This window comes from Chamaea fasciata, unplaced genomic scaffold (genome assembly GCF_029207755.1).
Source record: "Chamaea fasciata isolate MVZ Bird 193981 ecotype frontalis unplaced genomic scaffold, bChaFas1.0.hap1 SCAF_14, whole genome shotgun sequence".
NCBI lineage: Eukaryota > Metazoa > Chordata > Aves > Passeriformes > Sylviidae > Chamaea > Chamaea fasciata.
In genome coordinates, this window is record NW_027094099.1 from 17,775,044 (window position 1) to 17,795,598 (window position 20,555).

At 40.2% G+C, this 20,555-nt stretch overlaps 1 protein-coding gene across 3 annotated transcripts; it reads left to right on the forward strand.

The window, feature by feature from the left end:
• Positions 1 to 929: 929 nt before the first annotated feature.
• On the forward strand, positions 930 to 20,457 carry CLPX (caseinolytic mitochondrial matrix peptidase chaperone subunit X). Of its 3 annotated transcripts, none has more exons than XM_066196752.1 (14): positions 930 to 1,076; positions 4,650 to 4,810; positions 6,186 to 6,303; positions 10,681 to 10,835; positions 11,658 to 11,817; positions 12,995 to 13,036; positions 13,512 to 13,688; positions 14,840 to 15,004; positions 15,317 to 15,405; positions 15,952 to 16,116; positions 16,740 to 17,039; positions 17,173 to 17,265; positions 17,491 to 17,597; positions 18,639 to 20,457. In XM_066196752.1, the coding sequence occupies exons 1-14, from the start codon at positions 1,007 to 1,009 to the stop codon at positions 18,727 to 18,729; spliced, it is 1,893 nt and encodes a 630-aa protein (XP_066052849.1). In that variant the 5' UTR covers positions 930 to 1,006; the 3' UTR covers positions 18,730 to 20,457. The 3 variants fall into 3 exon arrangements, with proteins under 3 accessions (XP_066052849.1, XP_066052851.1, XP_066052850.1); XM_066196754.1 differs by having other exon boundaries at positions 17,491 to 17,647; positions 18,639 to 18,749; XM_066196753.1 differs by lacking the exon at positions 12,995 to 13,036 and having other exon boundaries at positions 931 to 1,076.
• The last annotated feature ends 98 nt before the right edge of the window (positions 20,458 to 20,555 follow it).

Consider the following 20,555-nt stretch of genomic DNA (forward strand, 5'->3'; position numbering starts at 1 on the left):
GTGAGCTAGGGCGCCATGGCTACCGAGGCGGAAGTGAGCTAGGCGGGTGCCATTGTTACCGGGGCGGAAGTCACGTGCCCCCCGTGTTAATATATGCAATAATTTGCCTCGGAAGGGACTTTTTACAGCTCGTTTTATTCCACTCCCTCCACGGTCAGGGACTACTAGAACACATTGCTCCGAGCCCCGTGTAACCTGGCCTTTAACACTTCTAGGGATGGCTCGCAGCTTCTCGGGCAACCTGTTCGCTGCGGGGTAGCTCAGGTTCATTAAGGAGCGCGAGAGGTGATACTGAGTCATTCCTCTAATGAATAGGTGGAGTCAATTAGCCCCGTTTAATTGGTATGTAATAAATAGCTCACAGTTGAAGGGGAGCTGAAAGAAACTGACCTATAGTTATCTGCATGTATAGGTGTGTTCTCCATAAGGCATACCTAAAGGATACACTTCCTTAGATAATATGTATTTATTTGTACAGTGCTCTTCCCTGCTTGAAGAGCGCCCCACAACTCACGGCATCATTCTCTATTTGCTCCCAAAATCCCTTCAGTTTGCCTGAAGTTTTTCTGCTCACATCTCAGCCTGATCTTTTCAAGAAAGGCTTAAAAAAACCCAAATCTGTGATCAAAGGGAAATATTCCTGTCATCTCGTATTTGGAAAGAGGACTCAAAGGGCGGAATTACCGGGAATGCAGGCAACTGGACGGTGTGCCTAGGACAGACCGAGAGAGCCCGGGGGCGCTGCCGGTCGCAGACTACATTTCCCCCAATACCACGCGGCCCTCACGCAACCATTCACTGCTGGGACTACACTTCCCACGATACACCGCGCGGCGAGCGCGTTCCTCTGGGGCGCGGCGCGGCGGGATGCCCACTGGGACTTGCAGTTCCGCGGTGACGCGCGGCGCCGTCACGGGGGCGTTACCGGGGCGGGCGGGGCCGGACCACCGCCAGCGAGGCCTTGTCGGCGGCGGGGGGAGCCGGCCGGGCCCGCGGCCGCTGCACCATGTCCGCCTGCCACAGCTGCGCCGCCGCCGCCCGCCTCTTCGGCTCCACGCTGCCCTCCGCTCGCAGAGGTAACCGCGCTCCGGCCGCCGGCCTTCCCTCAGCGCGCCCGGCGGGGTCGGGCCCTTCGGCCCGCGGCCCTGAGGGGAGCCCCGGCCGCGCCGCTGCCCTTATCGCGCTGTGACAGCGGCGGGACACGGCGCCTTTCCCCCTTTTTTTCCCTCCTTTTAACCGTTTGCTGGTGTCACCCGCGCGGGGCGAGTCGGGGTGTGAAGTGTCGGAGAATTTGCCCTCGCTGTGGAGAAATAAATGTAGTGCGAGAATAGAGTTTATTTCAACAGAAGTGATGCTCAGCAGCTGTCGGCCAGTGTGTGTTACTCTGCAGTGCCAGTAAATGTGTTCAATTGGCTTAAAAATGGCTTAATTACCCTAATTAATTAAAAGCCTACCTTTGTCTTCGCCTAAACTTGAGCTATTTCTCATAAAGATAGGCTTAGTTAGCAAAATTAATTATTTCCAACTTGGTAGAAGGCCGAGACTGTGCCAGCTACTCACTGGAAGCTGAAGGCTGTACGCGGCTGTTCCTTATTTACTTTTTTCCTTGTTTATCCTTTTCATGGTATTCTTGGGGGTACTGAGGGCAGACAAACCAAACGCTGCTTTGGGTGAACGGTAGAGCATCCCCAAACTGCGCTGAAAAATCTCTCTTTTTTGCCACATTTGGAGCAATGTTTTCAATTACTCTACCCTCAGCAATAGCCCGATGAGTCAGAGATCATTTACTGCCATTAAGAGGTGAGTTAACTCTTTGTAGGTGATTTTACATTTGTATCTCGAATGTCGCCCGTGCTGAAAGGTTTGAACCTGTACTTTCAAGTCGAGCCTGTCTGGCCTTAAGCAACCCCTCTGACACAATCAGCTTTAAAGCAAGTACTGTTTGGAATTCATTACAGAATTATCTTTTTTTTTTAATTTTGTGGCGTTTTTGGTCGGCACTAAGATTCTAAAAGATTATGTAAAAGAGCAAATGAGAATGAAATGCAGAGCGAACAATACAATTATTTATTCATCAGCTTTCAATGAAAGTTATTTAAAAATAAATGTATCTTATTTTTGTGTACCTTTTATATTAAATTGTGTCTTCCGCCAGGTGCTTTGTTTGCTGTTGCTGGTGTGTGCAAACTCGAGAGAGTTCAGAGTGCACAGATCAACGTAATCAATCGAGTGTTATGTGGGACAGTTAGAGTTTGTTACAGTCTCCCTGTCGCTTTCCTGAGCCATAGATGCCTGCAGGATCCCCCAGGCTTGGCCCAAAACTCAGTATTTATTTCATCGGGTATCAATTAAAGGTTAATAGGGTGTTAAGGAGCTTCCCATCGTTTCTTAACGCACAAATCCGAGCACCCTGGATCAGTTCCATTTCTGCCAGCAACGTTAAGGACACGTCCTTTGAATTTAGAGCTCCAGAAAAAAAAAAAAAATCACCTGAGCCACCGTGCCAGGTGTGTGTGAGCAAATCCTGCCAACTGTTACATGTTGGAACATTTGTCAGAGTCTGGATGGGTCAGTGGCAGCTGCCAGGCGTTGGGCTGGAATGTTGATTTCCCCTGAAATTCTCACCCTGGGCTTATTGACACAAGGAAGTAGTGGCGATAACTTCCTTACTGCTTCATTGTGTAATTATACAATGATGTTTTGTCAAAAAAACCCCACCACTCAGACCTCACGATAAGGCTTTTCATGCTTAGCCACAAGCTGATGTAGCAGTAAAGTGATTTTCTCCCCCTGGTTTAGTCTTCACAGCTCAGTACTCTGTGCTGTGTAAGGTTTCACAGTTCATCACAGACAGTTCTCAGTGCATTTTCTGTCTCACGAGAGCACTCTGAATTAAAAGGAGGACTGAAATGTTCGAGCTTTTGTGTTAATGCTTCAGCCTCCCTCCACAGGCCAGATCTCTATGAGGAAAGTTGTGTGACTTCAGGTTTTGTTCAAGGGAGGCGAGGTGCTTGTTGTTTTCTATTAAGGGGTCCTTTTCTCAGTTTCTAAACCAAATCTCAGTGAAGGAACCATCTCTGAGGAATGAGCCTGCAAGACAGGGAGCTGCTCAGAACAGCTCTTGCATTGTAAGCCCTCACCAAAGCTTATTCTTTACTGACAAGTGCACTTGGCACACGGAGTCCTCAGAGTTCTCTGCACATTCAGTTAAAAGGCACAACTGCTGCTGAGAGCCAGCCAGTGTTTTCGAGTTTTCTGTGATGTTTTCATCGCTTATCCTGTGTAATCTAAAACGTGTTGCAGTGCAGAGGAATTTAAAATGGGGAAGCTCAGTGATTGCTATTCCTCCCTCACGTTTACAGACGGAAGCAATGCTGCTGTTAAGAGATTTTTAAAAGTTTAATTTTTAGTCATGTTAAAAATAGCAACAAGTCATCTTCAGGTTTGGGAATCTTAAGCAGCATGTAAGTTAATAAACCAGCTTCAAGTCTCGTTTGACACTGTCATCTTCGTTGTGACTTTGCAGAGGCCTGTAAGAGATTTCCTGGCAAATCTAGGTTCTCCTTCTTTATTTTTCTCCCTTCTTGTTATAGTAACAAGGTGAATTTTCAGAGTATCCTCTTCCAGCTAAGTTCCCAGCCCTGGGTGTTGTTTCCTCTTTCAGAGCAAATAAGCTGTGCCTCTCTTGCCGTTCTTACTTTTTCGAGGAGTTTTTGGATTTTTCGTAGGATTCTCTCATCCTTATAAAAATAAAACCATGTATTGTCATCAAGTTTGTAAGTGCCGTTTTTGCTGTATAGCTCTGCTGTCAGTAAGGCACAGAGTCCTCATCAAAACCAGAGAGCAAGTGAGAAATTTGCCACTTTAAATGCGAGAGATGAGATACGGATTCCAGGCTGTTGTTGATGTTGAAATCACAAGCACACAACATATGTTGGCTCACATCATACCCAGCCATGAAATGCAATCCTGCCCGTGTTGCAACAGAAGGAAAAGGCTGTTTAGTTTCTCAATTGGGTTAGTTTTTTTCCCCCGTGTTGGCAATAAAGTATTTCAGCAAAGTTAAGATTACACTGAGTTTGCCGCTGCCGGCCCGTCGGTGAGTGCCAAATAGGACACGGCTTCTCACTTTTCCTCAGCACAATTTTTGTTGCCAAGAGGTGCCTCAGATTCCTGGAAACTAATTTTTAGTGGAGTTCCCAAGTAAAAGCCAAATCCAGACGTGCAGCCATTGAGTCTGAAACACCTGAATTTGCATAATAAAGAGACGCTTCAAAGGTTTCTCTCGGGGGGTTGAATTATTTCACAATAAAAGCTGTAAGTTGATTGTGTTTATCATTCTGAGGATCAGTTTCATAACTGGGATGTTCCCTATTTCATGCCACAACGGGACTCTCAGTTGTCTGATGTTAGAGGACCTGGAATTACTTTGGGATCTTTTTTGGAAAACCCGGGCAGCTTTTAATGAGGTGAACATTAAGGTGGTAAAGATCATTTACTTTGAATGACTGAAATGTGGATGTTCAGAGCTGAATTGTGTTGCCAAAACGTTTAAACTTCACTTAAAGTAAATCAGTTTTGAGATTTGCTGGCAGTGGAATTAAAATGGAAGTATTTTTAGTGTTTAACTTTCTTTTTTTTCTTTTTAGGTATTACTTGTGGTCGTACACGCATCCCTGTTTTAGGAAAACTTGGGACTTTTGAAACTTGTTCCCTAAAACGAATTCCTCTTAGAAACTTTTCAGAAACACCAGCATATTTTGCTTCAAAGGATGGTGCAAGCAAGGATGGTTCTGGAGATGGAAGCAAGGTAATCTCCACAAACTGGGGGTTTCATTAGTTTATATTAAATGTTCCTTAAATTTTAAAAAAAAATTTTACTTAAAATTAATCTCGAAATTTTGGTCAACTCCAGGCATTCCTAATCCTTCAAATTGCTGCAACTGACAGTGAAGAAAAAATAAACTGTATTGTGAATTTGTTAGGAGATAAACTTTGTAAACATCCCACAATGCTTTTCCCAGTTTTATGAATCTTTTTGCCCAGTGTACACTTGAAAACTTTATTGGATGTCATAAAGAACAGGTTTCAGGATGTCAGGAAAGAGTAGTAATCAGAACTATTCTCCTTCAAAAGCCTGGTGCTCCAAAGTAGACTTTTAAAAAGTACATTTTAAATGTTTCTGGGTTTAGCACTGATTTGCCTTAAGTGAAGACAAGTCAGTGAGGACATGAGCTCACCTCTTGTTAGTCAGTTGTAGTCTATTTTTATCCTAGTCATTCTCTATAATTATAGTTAATAAACAGCTTCTTCAGATAAATGATTACCTGAGAATAAAACTGCTCTTTAGTCAGCAAATAATATTTTGAGAGTTCACAGGCAATACCTTTGACTTAGTATGGTGTGTTGTGAACCTGAGGAACTGTCCAAGGGACACAATCTGTTCTAAAGGTTCAATTAAACTTTTTTTTTTTTTTTTTAATAAAGAAGATTAAAAAAATTAGTAGGTTGTTGTTTTTTTTTCCCTTGAAAAGGCTTGTGAGGAGAAATCAGTAGGCAAGACAGGTTTAAAAAATGAAGAACTGCCTTAGAAATGGGAAGAGAGACTTTTGCTGTTTCCAAAATATTATACATTGTATTAATCAGAGTATGAAGGCATAGATACAGATACAAGTTAAAAATGCAGTATCTCCAAGCACTTTGAAAGGCATGTTTTAGCACAGATTGCTGCACCTGCCAAGGAAGTGAGAGGAGCTGTGGCTTCAGAAATCTTAGGATCCATGCAGTTGAGATAATGAAATACTCTCTAAATATGATTTGTTTTCTTGTCTGCTATTAAAACATTAAAATACACTATTACAACATTGTTGACACAGCTTGTTGTTGTTCTACTGCCAGTCCAGCAGCTCTAGTGCAGGTATGGGATACCTCTTCCATGGGCATCCAAGACTGGCAGATCTGGGAATTGCAGATGTATTTGTAAATAATTTGTAATTGTGAAATACTTAAAACTGTTTATGTTACATTCTTCTAAGTTTCCACAGCCTTTAAAAAAATCCTGATAATAGCTACTTTGTCATTCAGCTATTGCAGAATTTGAATTATTTGATTCCATAAGCACACTGCTAAATGCCTGCTGTCTCAGCTCCATTGTTTGGGGCTAATTGTCTGGAAATCTCTTTTAGAAATCTGTTGGTGAGGGTGGTGGTAAAAAGTCAAGCTCTGGAAGCTCTGGGAAAGGAGGGAACCAACTGCGCTGCCCAAAGTGTGGGGACTTGTGTACACACGTGGAGACCTTTGTGTGTAAGTTTGCCTTAAAACTACTTTTTTTTTTTTTTTTTAATAGGCACGGATGTGACTTTGTGATTTAACATATTCCTGATAACTAAGTGTTAGCCTGCCTAATTACAAAATTACAGAAATTTTGTTATGCTTAGTTTGGCCTTGTTGGTGTAACCGTTTATTGTCTCTGTGGGTACATTTGTGTAATTCCCATGATGGGTGGGAATGTGGTTGTGAAATTCATGTTACATCTGTGAATATGCATTTTTAAAATCGTTCATGGCGTTTTATACTTAATACCATTTTAACTACAGATACTTTCATATCTCTATTATATAAGTATATACTTTCTATATGTGCATTTGTAATGTCTGTCCTTTCTTTCCTGAATAATGAAACTTTAATCCTGCATGTACTATAACCAAAGTGCTTATCCAGCAGAGGAATTAGTATCTGACAGATGGCTTACTAGAACAGTCTTCCATGGCAAAGTCAGAGCTATAATACATTCCAAATAGTAGTCTGGAAAGTCCAGCTAGAAAATCCAAAATGTCTGTTCTCCAGCAGTAATTGCTACTTTTGTTTTCCTGGGGTTTTGTTTGTTTGTTTTTAGTATAATCTAAATTAATGCCATTTATTCTTTAGGTTCTATCAGACTTGAAGACATTTCATACATTATTTCACCACTAATGAGACCAGCTTAGAAAACAAAAACTTTTGTCAGAAAGCAAATACCCATTGTTGGTTGGTGGGGCTCAAGGGGGAAGTATCAAGTCATAATCAGACTTGTGCACTAAGAGGCTTAGGACAAGGGTCAGCATAAACGTGTTCTGCAGTTTACAACTAATTTAACAGCTGGCCAAATAATGAGTGGATGTGCTGTTATTTGCTGCTACTCATATAAAATAGTATTTTAAATGATCAAATGTCATGAATCGCAAGACAGTTACATTAGAATAACAACAGTATATTTCTTTATGTTAGAGAAAGGATCAGTCTTCAGTTACTTTTTCCCTGCAGAAGTAAGGTTGTTTTTCCAGTTTGTTTGAAACTATAGGCAACAAGGTATTCTGCAAAACCTGGCACTAGTTCATGAAACTAGAAATACGATCCTGTCTGGTGTTCAGTGTGGTCTCTCCCTGGACTAGGTGTGGTTGGAAACAGTAGAAGGATTTTTAATCTCATTTACCTTCTTATGATTCATGAGCAGGCAGAAATGTTTTTGGAACTCTCTCACTTCACTGGTGTGTTTCCCTTGGTACTGCAGTTTGTGCTTTTATCTGGAAATACCATTCAAGCATTGTCCCCGAACGATCCCTGGAAAGCAGAGATGTGATTTAGTGTTTTGTCAGTGTTGCTGGGAACACTTAAGCATGCCTGGAAACTTCCTTGGGAACAGCATTTATTCATTCCAACACTATGGGAGAATGTATCTTGTTAGATGCAATCTAAAATTCCCAAGTTATGAACCCACTTGAGTTGCAGCATCAGAGTGACACAGGTTCAGTAAACAGCTTGGGACTGGAAACCTGCTTTTTTTCCCAAGTTCCTCTGAGTCCTGGTGAAGTTTTTTCTGGACCTGTGTTATTCTAGTTTAATCTGTTAACTTCAGCACACTGCTTCCCAACCACTCTATACAGCAGCTGGAAAACAGAAGTTTTAATTATCTTAAAATTTATTTGAAAAAAACCCCCAAAACTAAGAAAGATAAATCTGTCTCGTTCTGCCCAAAATGAATGGTTTGCAAGTTGTTTTAAGCCTACTGTACCTTGATGTTTTTGGATAAGCCTTTGTTGTTGCTTAGTCAGGAAAAATGAAGAATTTGCTCAGTTGTGGTTTGAATTGCCAACCTGCAGAGCCTTAAATAAATATCCATAACCAAAGGAAAACATGTAATTAGCATTTGTTTTAGTTTAAATATTAGATTTTTAGTCATTTTGAGAGAAGTAGGGAAACAAAATACTGAATAAAAGGATGTTAGTTAAAAAATTAATTGCCACTGAGTGGCAGTGTGACAGGCTGGTTTTCCAGTGGAGTTTGTTTTTGATGGAGCTTCACTTTGTATCTGCAAATCTTGCAGAAAGATTTGCTTGGCAATGGTTTTCCAGTAATTAACAACGAAGGGAAAATATGAGGCTTTGCTTGACCTCCTTTCTCAGCAGTTCCTGTATTGTTTTGGGTTGTGAAAGTCTGTAAGAAGAGTTTGTGATCAATGAAATAAGACTTGATCCTCAGATGTGGAGTGAAATCCAATAGCTGTAAAGCTGATTGACATAAGAAGCCTTATCTGGATGCTGCTTTTACTGTCTCCACCCGATGCCATCAGGTTACTCCATCCTCCAAATTAGCACTTCCCTGCTGCTGTGCATACTCAGAAGCTTCTCTGCTTTCTTTTTCCTGGTTTGGTTTTTTTTTTACGTTAAAGCTGTTTGATAGTAACCCATCTGTCAGCCCTACAACTCTTTTTGAGTTTAATCCTGTGGTTGTTTCTGTTTCCTGTGTGTTTTGTAAAAACCTGGCATTCCTTTTTGGCAAGGTCAGCTCACACAGACTTTAGAAATGCCTTTGCTAATGCAGCCTCTGCAGCAACGTTGTCTGATTAAAAACAGCACTTGCATTTTGGCACACTGTAAATATTTGCAGACATCTTAATGACAGGGAGATAGTTTGACATAGATATTCTTTGTTGTGCTTTTATGTGTTTGGTAAAAGAACATACGAAAACATGCTGGTATTTAAGATTAGCAAAGTTACCTGCAGCTCAATTGTGTGCTCATTTTTCTTTTAGTGAAGTTTTAAAGATGCCCCAGTAGTACTCTTAGAGCCCATTCCTTATTTTCTGGGGTTTTTTAATCATTCATGTGGATCTGTAAAGGGAACAACCATTCTCATGGCTATTCTATCCTAAATAAGCCTTGTAAACTGGAGGAGAACAACCTCATAGCACTGTAGTCATCATGAGTATCAGAGGTGTTTTGCGTGAGCCCTGGCAGAAAGGTTGGGTTGATTTTTTTTCCCTATGATAGTGTTGCTAAATATTAGTTACATAAGAGGAATGGGTTTGTGCAAGTGGATTTCCATCACATTCCCATGTGGCAGATAACAGGAATTTGGAAAGTTGCCAGGAGAACTTTCAAGCTGTTACACAGAATTTCTTTGAAGTAAAGTTAATGAAGCTGTGTTGGTCACAGTATTACTTGCTACATTCTTCAAGTAATCTGTTGGTCTTGCTTATCCAGGTATAAGGTGGGATTAATGGTTAGAAAAGCCCCACCCACTCCTCTTTTGCTGATGCCAGTCCTATGGGAGACAAGTTATAAATAAGCAGCTTGTTTATTGCTAGAGGGTGTTGTTACAGTCAGCTGGTGCTACAGTGTTCAAGCCATTTGCTAAAAACTTTTTATGATTTCAGAAGTTCTGACATTGAAGTTTTCACGGGGTTGTTTTTCTATATTTACTTATAAATAAATACCTTTACTAGTATATTTCCTTTCAGTCTATCCTATTGCTCGTGATTTGCATCTAGTAGCATAGTAATATGGCTAGAAAGGATCTATTCTGAATTACTTTTATTATTCTTCCCTACTGTCTGTTTTTATTATTTCAACTTTGCTTTGCCAGAGGAAAAGAGAAGAAATGCAGGTTCTCATTTTCAGGCTTATGAAACCAACCTTTGCAGATTTCTTGAGACACAGTTCACAAAGTCAGCGGTAGGAGGGTTTAGCTTTTGGAATTTGAAAGAAATTTGTTCTAGTCTTGACAGTAAAAATAAATAAGCAGAAGATCTTGCAAAACATCAAAGTCCTAATAGTCTGTTGCATACCACAGCTGCCTGTTGTTGGGATGAGCCCTTTGGGTGACCCCCCTGTGCTCGGTGTCCTGGGCTTGGGTGACTCGGGCCTGACCCACACTGTTCCAAAGCCAGCGGGATGCAGAGAGCAAGAGCTGCCAGAGCCCTCTTGTAATGCTCTCTTTGATATTCTAGACTGCTTCCCTGCACTTTAGTCTGTGCCTAACCACAGTATTTTATTTTGCTGTCAGTTTGAGAGTTAGGAACATTGCCTGCATAGCTAAAGTCTTCTCATTAATTTTGTGTCTCTCAAAAGTGCGAGGTGTCTTCTCCTGAGTGTGGTGCTACTGGATAAGTATCAAAAAGAGCTTTGTGTTTAATCCATTGTCTGGTTGCTGCCCAGCATACTCTGATTTTTTGAGGGGAAATTGTATTCCCTCTATGTCAAATTTCATAGGCCAATAGCAGCTTTTAAATGTTGTAAGGTGAGTGAGGGAGAAGTGTTGTGTAAACACAGAGTGGCTGTGCTCTCTTAGGAGTGCTTGTCCTGTGTGATGATCTTGGACAGAAGCAATTCCTCTTACTGTTTTGTTTGACTTTTTCTGCAGCTTCCACCCGTTTTGTGAAGTGTGAAAAGTGTCACCACTTTTTTGTTGTCCTGTCAGAGGCAGACACAAAAAAGAGCATCATTAAAGAGCCCGAGTCAGCAGCAGAAGCTGTGAAATTGGCATTCCAGCAGAAGCCACCACCTCCACCGAAAAAGGTATGCTCTTAATTCCACCCAGAGTCCCCTTGTGTTGCAGCTTGGAGAAATGCTTCCCTCAATCTGCATCAGGTTTGTAATGGGCTGCTGGGGCAAAGCAACAAACAATAAAGATGATTAGCTCGAGATTAAAAACCTTTGTGAGCTGTGTGACCCAGCAGAGCACTGATAAAGGGAGCGAGTAGATCCAATCAAGGTATTGGAGTTTGTTTTCCTCTTTGTCTTGTGACTTCATTTTCTCCTGTGACCTTGAGGCTGGCCTCAGCCCTCACCAGCCATAGTAACTTTTCTTTCTCACTATGGCCTTGCATTCTGTATCCTTATTTTAGCAGCTTCTTTCTGTAGCTGCAGAGCCTTTTGTTTGGTGTGGGTTTGGGTGAGAACTGTAGCTGATTAACTTGTGGCTGTGGTCCTTCTGAAGTAATTTGGTTTCCCTCTGGAGATGAAGGGAGGAAGCCTTTTATGTTTCTCAGTTAGTGATGGACTGTCATGGTTTCTGAACCTGCACACAGCTCCTTGATATGCCTCTTTTAAGGAAATAAATGTTCTTAAAATTTCTGTTCCTCTTGAAAATTGGAATGAAAATGGCAATGGGCTTACATATCAGTAGGGCAGAACTGACAGACACAATATGAGTGTGTAAGCACCATGTTTTTTAAGTAAACTTATCAAGAGGAATATGTTTTGTCTTTTAGATGTTAGTTTCTGTTTCTCAAGTCTGTAATGATTCAGACCAAAGTCCATCTTTGGCACAATATGCTATTTTTTCTTTTCTGCTGCAAGGTGATTTAGAAGTGTTACTAAGATTAAGCTATTTTTCAGATTTACAACTACCTCGACAAATATGTTGTTGGTCAGTGTTTTGCAAAGAAGGTGCTTTCAGTTGCTGTGTATAATCATTACAAAAGAATCTACAATAATATCCCATCTAACCTGAGACAGCAAGCAGAAGTTGAGAAACAGACTTCTTTAACACCAAGAGGTTTGTATATTTGGTATTTTTCTGGTCAAAGAAATTACCATTTCAGGGCCCTAACTTAAGAAATCTAAGAAGGGTTTTACCCTGACAGTAGATGTTCTCTAATTGAAATGATCTATAAGAATTTCTACTAAGTACAATTTTCACTGTGAGTTTCTGTGGTTTATTTAAATGGCAATCAAAAAGTTTATGGTGCTTACCATATTAATGCTTAGCCCTTTTTATACATATTATAGGGCATTCTCCTTTAACTTTCTAAAGTGAGTCTCCTGATTTTTTTCTTTCTAATCTCATTTACTACTTAACGGTCAATCTGCTGCTTGATCTGCAAGCAACAATGCAGATCAGGAAGGTGATATTTTGCATAGGTATTGCAAATTGATGAGTACTTGGATTTCTAACTTCCCTTGCTCCTGCTGGCAGCATCTGCTGGTCACCACAGTATTGTTCCATATCTAGCAGGTGTAGATGGAGTTACTCCTGGCAGTACTTTTGCTGCTGAGTAAGTGTGTAGCTATGTTGATCTAATTTATTTTTAGAAGTAGGATTAAGTTACCATTTCAGACTCAACATGTACCTTGGGTGTTTTTTTTTTTTTTTTTAAGGTGTTTTGTTCTGTCTTGCAAAAGTTACCACAGAAATCTTCTTTGTTTTTTGAATTAACATAAAGAAGTCTTTTAAATGAGGAGGGAACATTAGTAGCACTGTTCTGGTAATGGTAAGAGAGCAGTTGTGTACCTGGTACCAGGAAGTTCCTGACCCTCCACAGGGAGATACCATGGTCCATACCCAGAGACTGACAGTGAATGTTTACATATTTCAGAGTTCTGTCTTATAGCAAAGTCTTACATTGTAACACTCAGGGAGAGTTTAAGGAAGCCTCTTCAAAATTGTTATTGCATTTTTTCCCCTTCTGTAATTGGTTTTAAAGTGAAAATCTAAATAGAGGTAATAGGTTGTTGTTGTTTTTAGAAGTAGATACCTTGCTGGCATTTTAAAAACATGCAATTTGGGTTTTGGGTTAATTTTGACAGCAATAAAAATAGCTCTTGTGGGGATTTCTTGTTAGAAATACATTCACAGACAGTGATGAGATGTATTCAGAAGAGGGCAAGAGGTGGAGAATTTATAAGCTTCTATAAACTTACTTTTTTATGACTGTTTTCATCCTCTCTCTTAGAATTAGAAATCAGAAGACGGGAGGATGAGTACAGATTTACAAGTAAGTGAACCCTCTCCTCATGTCCTCCTCTGCAATACCTGCTTTCATGACATGCAGAAGAGTCTTTAGTGACTGCTAGTTTGAAATGTTGGGTGAAGTCCAGTGCTTGTACTTTTTCGTCATGGAAATCAACAGCTTGGGTGTATTTCTTCTCATATGTTAAAAAAAAGTAAAAGAGATTACAGTTAATATGAGTAAATTTGTAAGGACTGAAAATTTCTTTCTTTTTAATGTAGAGGAATATTTTAGGTAATCCACTGTACCACTGGAAATACTTTTCCTATATACTTCTGCAAAAGTATGATTGATACTCCTGTTTGTACAATAATTGTACTGTATTTCTGTTGCTTTCCTCTCTGTAAGCTTCAGTACAGAGAGAATTCTAGGTTTGCAGAAGAACCAAGCAGTTATTGTATGTTTAAGGTAGTGACAGACCTTGTTGGTGCTCAAACAGTGCTGTTTTTGTTCTCTTCAGAACTCCTGCAGATTGCTGGAATCAGTCCACACGGTAATGCTTTGGGAGCATCAATGCAGCAACAAATGAACCAGCAAATACCTCAGGAAAAACGGGGAGGAGAAGTACTAGATTCACCCAATGATGACATTAAACTTGAAAAAAGTAATATTTTGCTGCTTGGACCAACGGGATCAGGTATACAGCTGCATGTTTCTATAGGTGTCCTGTTTTTCATGGAATTTGTTGTTAATGAGTGATTTTCCTCTTCTATGATTATTCAGATTTGGCTTATTAAAAAAAGAAACTAAACTTTGAATTTCAAATTTGCATTCCAGTGCTTTCATGCCATGTTAACATGCTGAGCTAGTGGCCTTAAAAAGGAATGAGCAGTAGTTGTGTGGTTTTCTTTTTTTAATGCCTATATTTACTGACTGAATAAAAGATGCCGCTTTGAATAAACTGAAACAAAATGCATTTATAGTTTCTCTGCTTTAGCTGGCAAGCTGAGATGCTGCAGTTAGTGCTGTTTCACCTCTGGGACAGATTAGTTGCAGGGGGTTGGAAAGAGAGATTATTTTGTATGATCATAAGACTTGGGAGTGTTTGTGCTGAAGTGATGGCATTTTGCAGACTTTTTGGGAGAACATTTACTAAACAGTATTTTAATTCTGTTTCTTCCCAACTTCAAAGCAGGAGCAATTGGACTTTGCACTGCACCCTGAGTGTCTGCAAAGGACTACTGATTTATTTAATCTTTAAACTCTGCAAGTACATGTATTATGGTTTTTATATTGTGTGACATTTTGTAATACTGTACGCATTTCAAGCTGCCTTAAATGTGTATTACCGAACTAAAACCAGAAATACAGCCTGCCAATGTAAAAACCACTGCTTATGAAAGCTATCTCCCTTGGAAAATACTCTTATATTAAGATGCTGGTATGATTCAGAATGTCTAATAAGAGTAATGATGATCCTGTGGCAAATCCTTGAATGGTTTGGGTTGGAGGGTACCTTAAAGCTTCCCTCATTCCACCCCTGACATGTGCAGGGACACCTTCCACTATCCAAGGTTGTTCCAAGCCCCGTCCAACCAGGCCTTGAACACTTCCAGGGATCCAGGGGCAGCCACAGCTTCTCTGGGCACCCTGTGCCAGGGCTTCCCCACCCTCACTGAAAAGGATTCCTTCCCAATATCTCATCTAAACCCACCCTCTTTCAATTTAATGCATTTCCCCTTGTCCTGTCCCTACACACCCTTGTCAAAGTCCCTGTCCAAGTACTTGGATTTGTGTGCTCGAAGAGAAATGTGTGGCAGTTCTAACATGCAGCTTTTATTTTACCAGGTAAAACCTTGCTGGCTCAGACTCTGGCTAAATGCCTAGATGTCCCTTTTGCTATCTGTGATTGTACCACCTTGACTCAAGCTGGCTACGTTGGGGAAGACATTGAATCTGTCATCGCAAAACTCCTGCAAGATGCCAACTACAATGTAGAAAAAGCACAGCAAGGTAAACTTTTAATGTGTGTTTCAGAGACTGTTAATTTTGTTGAAGTGCTCTAAGCTTTTGAGACCACCAGTATTCCTGAAATTGGTGTTCCTGCTGCATGTACCCAAAGTTTAGGTCAGATAGAATAAACCTGAAAAGAGCTCAATGTGTATCTTGTAGCTTTGTTTTTGTCCACAATTGGACAAAATTACACATGTTTTTGCAGTCGGGAAGTAGAAGAGACTGCTGCTCTCTCAAATCTTATTATTCTCTGTAAAATCTTGCTTCTCTTTAAAATAAGGTCTTCTTTAAACCCATTTTCTGTAACTGCAGGAATTGTTTTTCTGGATGAAGTAGATAAGATTGGCAGTGTTCCTGGTATCCATCAGTTACGGGATGTTGGGGGAGAAGGTGTTCAACAGGTAAATACTTCCATGGAGTGATTTTACTTCCTGCGTGAACAGGACATAGGATCCTGTCATGTCAGACAACATGGGAAGGTATGGAGTCAGAGTTCTTCAGTTCCTTAATTATTCACCTTCAAAGGACACATCTTTCCTCTTCATTAAAGAACATAGTCTCAGAAGCAATTTGAAGCATCCGTATGGAAACATTTTAGTTCAAAAATGTCTTTGCAGAATTCAGACAGCCATAATGTACATAATGTAGGCAAGGACAGGTAACATTTCCCATTTAAACAAAGCTCTTAAAGCAGCTAAACGTTATATGCATAATATGCATGGGACTCACATTAAAGGAACGTTTTTGTCCTTGAGTGGGATTGTCTTACAGGGAAAACTGACTTTTTTGGACACTTACTATACACTACACACTGACTGTTACTATGAAGGCGTAAGAGAGCAAAAAACACAAGTATATTTGTGAAAGTGAACATACCATGGTGTGCCCTTTTACATGATGCTACACAATGGAAATCTTTCATTGCTTATTTCTTCTTTCCCTCTTAGGGCTTGTTAAAATTACTTGAAGGCACAATAGTAAATGTTCCAGAAAAGAATTCTCGGAAACTACGCGGAGAAACGGTGCAGGTTGACACAACAAACATCCTGTTTGTAGCTTCTGGTGCTTTTAATGGTCTTGACAGAATTATCAGCCGGAGGAAAAATGAAAAAGTGAGTGCATCAGGCTGTATCTGGGCTGAAAAATCATCATCTTGATTACTGTTCGCACTACTGACTTTTATAGGTCTTGCTGTATTTGTAAACACACTAGATTTCTTTATTTCAGCAAATGGTGCTAAAAGCCATCATCATCTCAAAATACCTGGTCCTGCAGTTCACTCTTTTGTAGATTAGTGCCTGGGGACAGGGTTCTGGCTGTAGCATTCTGACAAAGGGTGCTCCCTTTCTCTAGCACTAAAGGAGTGACTGAAATTCAAGTTACTGTTCATGTAATTCATATAGCTTCCCATGTAAGCAAACTTGCCTGCATTTGCTTCACTTATGAAGTGTCACTGGTACTTGTAAAATGACCAGAACATGTTGATGATAACCTTCTTTATTTTAAGGAAATATTGCTCTTGTGTTAATGCTTCAGTGAGGAAATTCAATTTTTATAAGAAACAGATTGTATGCAAGGGATCTAATTTTACTCTAAGTAGTTTCTTGAGCTCAACTTAGTACGTAATGACATAATCAGTCACTGCAGATGTTTTAATACTCGTGGAAAGTGATTTATTTAAATCAGGAAAACTCAGTTATTACAGTTCTCTAAGCAGAACGTGTTTGTTTTGCAGTACCTAGGATTTGGGACACCATCTAACATGGGGAAAGGCAGAAGGGCTGCAGCAGCAGCTGATCTTGCCAATATCAGTGGAGAGTCTGACCCACAGGAAGATATTGAGGAGAAGGATCGCTTGCTGCGCCACGTGGAAGCCAGGGATCTCATCGAGTTTGGCATGATTCCCGAATTTGTGGGACGTTTGCCTGTGGTGGTTCCTCTGCACAGCCTGGATGAGAAAACCCTCGTACGGATTCTTACGGAGCCACGGAATGCTGTGGTTCCTCAGTACCAGGCACTATTCAGCATGGATAAGGTTTGAGTTTTCATTTGATGACTCTTTGGTTTTCATGTTTATAAATACAGTGTTGTTTTCAGTAATGCTTGTGCTCAACACGCTGAGTTATAAATGAAGTCATTAACTGGACTTCCCATTTTTCTCTGCGTAGTGTGAATTAAATGTAACTGAAGATGCATTGAAGGCTATAGCCAGACTGGCCCTGGACAGAAAAACTGGTGCCAGAGGTCTTCGATCTATAATGGTGAGTAAATTAAGTCTTATAAACAATAAATGAAGTTTCCTGGATTTGTGTGTGTGGACCTAATTGTGTCCATTTCCAGTGTAAACCACACTTAGTTCTGGCCCTTACATGGATACAATAAGTCTTTCTAATGCTGTGGGTATTCAGTATTCTTCCAAGCTCTGAAAAACACTTTTTATGCAGAAGAGGGCATACAGAAATATTTTTCTCTCCATTTTCTTGTAGGAAAAGCTGCTGCTGGAGCCCATGTTTGAAGTGCCCAATTCTGACATCGTATGTGTGGAAGTTGACAAAGATGTTGTAGAAGGCAAAAAAGAGCCAGGATACATTAGGTAAAACCGTAACAGAAGTAGCAGAACAGACCAGTAATACAACTAGACAGGTATTCTGATGGAATAAACACAAATCCGTGCACACAACCTAAAAAAGATTCAATGCCCTGTATATTGTACGCAGCTGAATTAGTGCCTGTCCTGTCCTAAAGACTTTGTATTTGTATTTCTTTCATTTTTAAACAGAAATTTTAAAATAAACATATGTGAAGTTACTTTTGTGTGTGTATACCTGTAGAAATGAAAGTAAATTTTAACAGTAAAAATTGAAATTCACTTTGACTGCACTGAAATCACTGAAATGAAACTGTTTCTTTCTTCTTACTTCTTACCACTGATGTGGGGTTTTTGATACAAGCTCCAGTCTGCAACAGTTTTCTACATTACTCTTTCAGCAGTGGAGAGCCATGAAGGCCCATCTGTTGATTTGCTGAACTATTGTTAAAATAATCAATTTGATGTTGTAAAAGAGTATGGTAATGATGTGGAATGTTAAAAACACTGGAGAAATCTGCATTAAAAAAAGAATCCAACAATTTCAGTGAATGAAGGATGCAACTGTGAGAGAATGGGTCAGGTTAAAACTGGTTTAAAAATTAGTTCCCAAATTTCAGGTCTCAAATTTAGGAACTGTGTCTTGGTTTCTAACACCGACAATGTTGTTTGAGTGGCATTCTCCACTAAGGTACATTTATTCATTTCAGCACCTTGTCTGTGCTGAAGCTTGGCTCAGCCTTGTGTTGTTGGAGGGAGTGAAAAGTTGATGGTTGCTTGAAGTGATTTTGTATAGCACCAGAAATACTAAATTTATTGATTAACTCGAACAACTTACTGAAAATCGGAAGGCTAATTGAATTCAGTTAATGAGCCTGTGTGCTGGTGGCACTGCAAATGTGCACAGCAGCATTTCCAGATCAGAAGGTCAGAACGTTTGTCACGGGGCACTGTGCATGTGACATGTTTGTCAGAAGCCATGGAAAGTGTCTTTTGTTTTCTTTCCCCTCTATGTCTAAGGTATCTGATCATTCCTTTCAATCCTAGGGCTCCCACCAAGGATTCATCAGAAGAGGAGTATGACTCTGGAGTGGAGGAGGAAGGCTGGCCTCGACAGGCAGATGCTGCAAACCATTAAACACTGTCAGAACTCTCACCTGCAAAAAGCTCACTCGGTTCTTTCCTTACGATTGCCTCTGCCTCCAGCCTGATCCCAAAGGCACCGGATCTCTCGGATACGATGCGTGATGAGGAATTTCATTAGCTAAATCAGATCGTGTATTTTATTGCAGCATCACATTGATTTGATGGACAGAGTGTGGACTGGGATGGCATAATGTTCAAATATGAATTGTATATTACACTTGTTCAATTAAAATGTATAGCAAATTCAGCAGCACCTGCACTGCCCTTTGCCAGAAACTAAACCAGCAGCGCAGGTGCTGCCAATAGTTAGATTTAACAATAATGTTACTCTACAAACGGGAAATTAAAATTAATAATTAGTAGAGGGTGAGTAAACTATCTTAGCTCCTGGTACGGCTCACGGGGGTTTTGTTCAGGTCAGTGTTAGAGTCCTGCTGGTGTGTGAAACCCAGCGGGCGCTGGAGTGATTTGTTACATTGGTGGGGGAAAAAGCCCTTTTGGAAAGACTGGGACACATTTTGTGACACTGCTGGGAGATTCTGCTGAAATGTGACACTGGTTTGTTACAGTAATTTGAATATCGAATAATACCCTTCACATCTCCATTGGGAACTTTAGACACCTTGGATATTGTGAAAGAAGGTGAATTCACTCATTTGCTGGTTTTCCAGAGGGGTAAACAAGATTCCTAGGAAGAAGTAAAACCATCTAAATTTGGATGAGAAGTCGCCATAAATTTTTAAATATTAATGTTCTAATATAGTACGTTTTGTTTAACATATTGGAACTATCATGCATCAATTTTTTGGTGCCAGGTATTTGCCCAGCCTATCTTATAATGTTAAGAGATGAAAGAAGTAAATGTATAATATTTTTGCTGTAATCAGTAGTAATTGTTCACATGACAGTGCTTTTTAAGTTATATTCTCAAACGCTAGTATTGCATCTTGTCGGTTTGTCTTTGATTTTTAGTCTCACAGCAAGCAATCCTCCCTCTTCTGTTCTCCACCAAAATTAATCCAATCCTTTAGGAAAGTCTTTGTAAAAACACTAAAGGACCTGTATGTTTTTGATTTGTTTCAGGAATTAAAATTGTCGCTTACAATTTGTTTTGTCCTTCGGTGAAAATGTGGACTTGAGTTTCCCTAAAACTTTAATTCACACTATTTAAATAAAACTTTCATCCTTCTTTTCAGTCTAGTGGATGTTTTAGGACAGGAAAGGATACCGAAAACCTGTTGTGACCCTATTTTTGTCATGTAAATTTTATGTAATACTTGTGTTCTTCCCTAGCAGCAGTGTGACATGCAGTTGTAGCCAGGTGCAACAGATAGGTCCCGTGGGATTTCAGATTTTGTTCAGGTTAAATGACGCACTAATGGTTCAGAAAAAGCTGTGTTTGGAGTTGAGGATATTTCTAGAAACTTGGTCCCCTCGAAATGGGAGTCTGTGGTGAACTATCTGTAACTGCATCCTCACTTTCCTTTTTGTAGAGTGAAAAAAACATAACAGCTTTTAAATCTGAATCCTTTACTTCAAATCCTTTTTTAAACAGATAGAAAAAAAACCACCACATTTTAGGTGAAACCGTTCAACAACTTAGTTTTGAAAGTTGTTTGGAATTCTGTAACCAAGAACTGTTTTTAAGGAAACAAAAATGCCGTGTAACTACAGTTTGTACTTCACCTCTGGCGTTTGAATAAAAGCGAATATTCAAGCAGCGGAGAGTTGTCATCCCTGACGCCATCCCCACATTTTTTTAAGTTTCAGGGGTAGTTTTTGAAACAAAATTTTTCAAGCGGCGCGAGAGGCGGGCGG

Coding starts and splice junctions, on each gene's coding strand:
- CLPX (XM_066196752.1), top strand. CDS start 1,007: ATGTCCGCCTGCCACAGCTGCGCCGCCGCCGCCCGCCTCTTCGGCTCC. Junction 16,117..16,739: donor GCCGGAGGAAAAATGAAAAA/GTGAGTGCATCA, acceptor TTTGTTTTGCAG/TACCTAGGATTTGGGACACC. Junction 17,040..17,172: donor CACTATTCAGCATGGATAAG/GTTTGAGTTTTC, acceptor TTCTCTGCGTAG/TGTGAATTAAATGTAACTGA.